At 40.2% G+C, this 2964-nt stretch overlaps 1 protein-coding gene across 1 annotated transcript in view; it reads left to right on the top strand.

The window, feature by feature from the left end:
- The window catches only part of LOC119586271 (enamelin-like), a 10402-nt gene extending 7444 nt beyond the window's left edge, over positions 1 to 2958 (top strand). The window contains exons 5-6 of the mRNA XM_037934976.1: positions 13 to 198; positions 370 to 2958. Coding sequence (XP_037790904.1) covers positions 13 to 198; positions 370 to 1298 — 1115 coding nt within the window. The 3' untranslated portion in view covers positions 1299 to 2958. The remainder of the gene's footprint in view (positions 1 to 12; positions 199 to 369) is intronic.
- Positions 2959 to 2964: the final 6 nt, after the last annotated feature.

Genomic DNA, 2964 nt, shown 5'->3' with positions numbered 1-2964 from the left:
AATGTCCCACAGTGGTGGAACGTGTGGCAGAGAATGAGGCAGTGAAGATGATCCGGGTGAAGGAGGGTTTGCTCAAGGTAGGAGCAGCATACTGTGAACTCGCACAAAAATGTCTAATGATCTTCACTGCACATATGAATGTTGCATCAGAGTTGCCAGATGTGCATGACCGAGACCTCCATGATGTTAAATATACAGGTACAATTTGTGTTCTGTATTGTGTTTCCCCCATATTGAACATTTTATACTTTGCTTTTATTCTCAAATTATAAGTAGTCTTTTTGTGTGATCTTTTTGATTGTTGTGATGAGTTTGTGGGAATGAATTACTACAAACTTTTAGCTGATACATGTTTGTGTATATTTGCAGGTGCAGGAGCCGCCAAAAAGTTTGTTCAGCAAGCTAAAGAACAGGTCCGTTCTTACAGGCAAGACAGTCTCTCTCACAAACCTCCTTTGCCAGAGGACCCTCCACCTCCATATACCCCTTCAGTGGAACACTTGAATGACCTTTCTGCCATCACTAATCACAATGGAACAAATGACTCATCTGGATACAATTTGAACAACTCGTCGCTGAACCCATCTGCCCCTCGAGCCTCCATTTCATCTCTGAGTCCTCCCAAGCCAGAGCCCCGAAGCAGCGGTCACGGCAAAAGGACCCAGCCCACAGGACCAAGTGCCTCCAATGCCAACTTTGATCCTCCCCCACACTATCCTCCTCCAGGCCATGTGTACCCTGACCTCCAAGACTTCCCTGCAATTGACATCCCTAGCTCTCCCTCCCATATAAATCCTCAACCGCCTACTGCACCAGTTCATCCTACTTCTCCACACTCTACCAGTGCTCCCAACTTGGCCAATGATACCCCAACACACCACGGAGTCAAGTACCCTCCCCTCAATGTTGGTGACAACTCAAGTTATAATGACACTTGCTACCAACCTGACACATCTTCATCAAGCCCTAACCTCTCCTCCCATCGACATACGAGCATGACCAGCCCAGAGAACTCGAATCCTTTCAACCCTTACTACGACTGGCTGCCAGACAAGAATGGAAAGAAGAAAAGGGAAGATGAGGAGACGTCAGGCTTCGAAACATCTACTCCTCGAAGCACAAGTAATGTCGAGGAAGGGCAAGAGAACCAAGAGTCCAGGCCTAATCCTCCATCAGTTCGGCCAAGAACAGGTAGAAACCCTTTCCTTGAAGATTACTCTGATGATGAGGATAATAATGACTGTGACCAGGGAGAGGAGAGTTTGTCGGGTGCCTTAAGAAAGTCATCTATTAGATAAGTCTGGAGTATATGTCACTGGAGAAATAGACATACTTTAGGCAACTGAAAACATGAAGCTGTATAGATGAATTAGATTATGAAAAATCCAGTAGTGCAGTATGGATAAGAGTGATAGGGAAGGAATTCCCCACTTAATTTGTCTTTATTGATGATAAACTCATTTATTCAGATAATAGGTGAAATAATTATAATATCTTTTGGTTATGTATACAGTACATTTAAACTATCCATTTTGTACAAGTCAAAAGAATGATATACACAGTTGTTTTACAGCACAATATGAATATGTATTCAGATCTGAAATAATGATTTCTTATTTGAACAAGAAGTCTTGATATTTACGGTGTCTAAAAGTGTCTTACAAATAACAGAAGATGTACATTACATTTTAATGTATCTCTTGCTATTTGTGCATACAAGCTAGCTATTGCCATGTATCACAGTGAACAAATTGATGATTGACTTTAGAATAAGGAAAGTAAATACAGTGGTATGAACATATAATGTACAATAACTAGGGCATTGGGTATTGTCCTGTTTTTTTTTCAACAGTGCACAAATCTAGAGCACAATAGGTAATCCATTGAGCACATTATTTCGTTGTATGTTCCAGCATTATCTAATCCAGAATAAAAATAGCTTTTGAAGTTGCTTTTATGGGCATAGATAGACATTCACTGCCATGTAATTTCTATGATAAACAATGCCCAGTGGCTGCTGACTTTGCTACTTAGCTATGCATTGATCTCCACTCTCAGGTACAAGATTTTGTCATCCCTGGCATGTCAGGTCCTGTAGCTGTAGGAATTGACCCCCCCCCCTCCAGGTGCTAATGTGTCTCAAGTCATTAATTTTGTACCTGCTGTCTAATGACTTGCTGATCTCTGTTTTTATTTTCTTAATGAATGATAATTTTTTTCTGAATGAGAGAGGGCAGAAACATTTGAAAATGTGACATGCATCTTTTTTTCTTGTAGTGTTAGCTTTGCAGTTATCTGCAGTTGAACCTTTTTATCACTTTCTTTATTTTTCTCTTGTATGAGGCTTAAAAGTGATAACCTTTATGTAGGCAGGCATGGTGTCTAAGTGGTTAGAGTGCTCATCTCGTAAGGACCTCGTAAGGACTCCTAGTTAATGAGAAGGCGACTCCCCCCCCTCAGGCAACTCGGCTGCCAAGAGAGAACAAGGTGGCTGCATTTGGGTGTTGACCGAAGACAGGTTTTATACGAGTTCAGACCTAAATGGGCAGAGATAGTGGTATATAAATCATTCTGCCTCAAGTTTTGAAACTTGCTTCTAGATCTGCATTTTTGTTTTTTTCCTAACCTTGTACTACTGTTGATTTAGTTTAGTACTTGCCTTGACCTGCAATGCCTGTTGCTATAAGCCCAGTGATGTGACTTATTGATGACTAACAATTAAGAGAAAGGGCTTCATATATATCCTGTTTGTGTATTTTATGTGTGTGACCCTTGCTGAAGGGTGAGTGATAGGAATGTTCTTATTTTCAGCATTTTCTTACTGTTCCCAAACAATGCAATTTTTAAAATGGAAGTAATTAATATTATGTTCTTGGTAATGTGTTTTTTCAACATCAGTCTAATCTGCAATAGCTCATACAAAACCAAGATTAACCAATTTAACATAAAAAAGGCAGAAGTAAA

The sequence above is a fragment of the Penaeus monodon genome, chromosome 21 (assembly GCF_015228065.2).
Source record: "Penaeus monodon isolate SGIC_2016 chromosome 21, NSTDA_Pmon_1, whole genome shotgun sequence".
Classification (NCBI taxonomy): domain Eukaryota; kingdom Metazoa; phylum Arthropoda; class Malacostraca; order Decapoda; family Penaeidae; genus Penaeus; species Penaeus monodon.
Note: the sequence above shows the minus strand (reverse complement) of the source record. Positions and strands in the feature narration are given on the sequence as shown.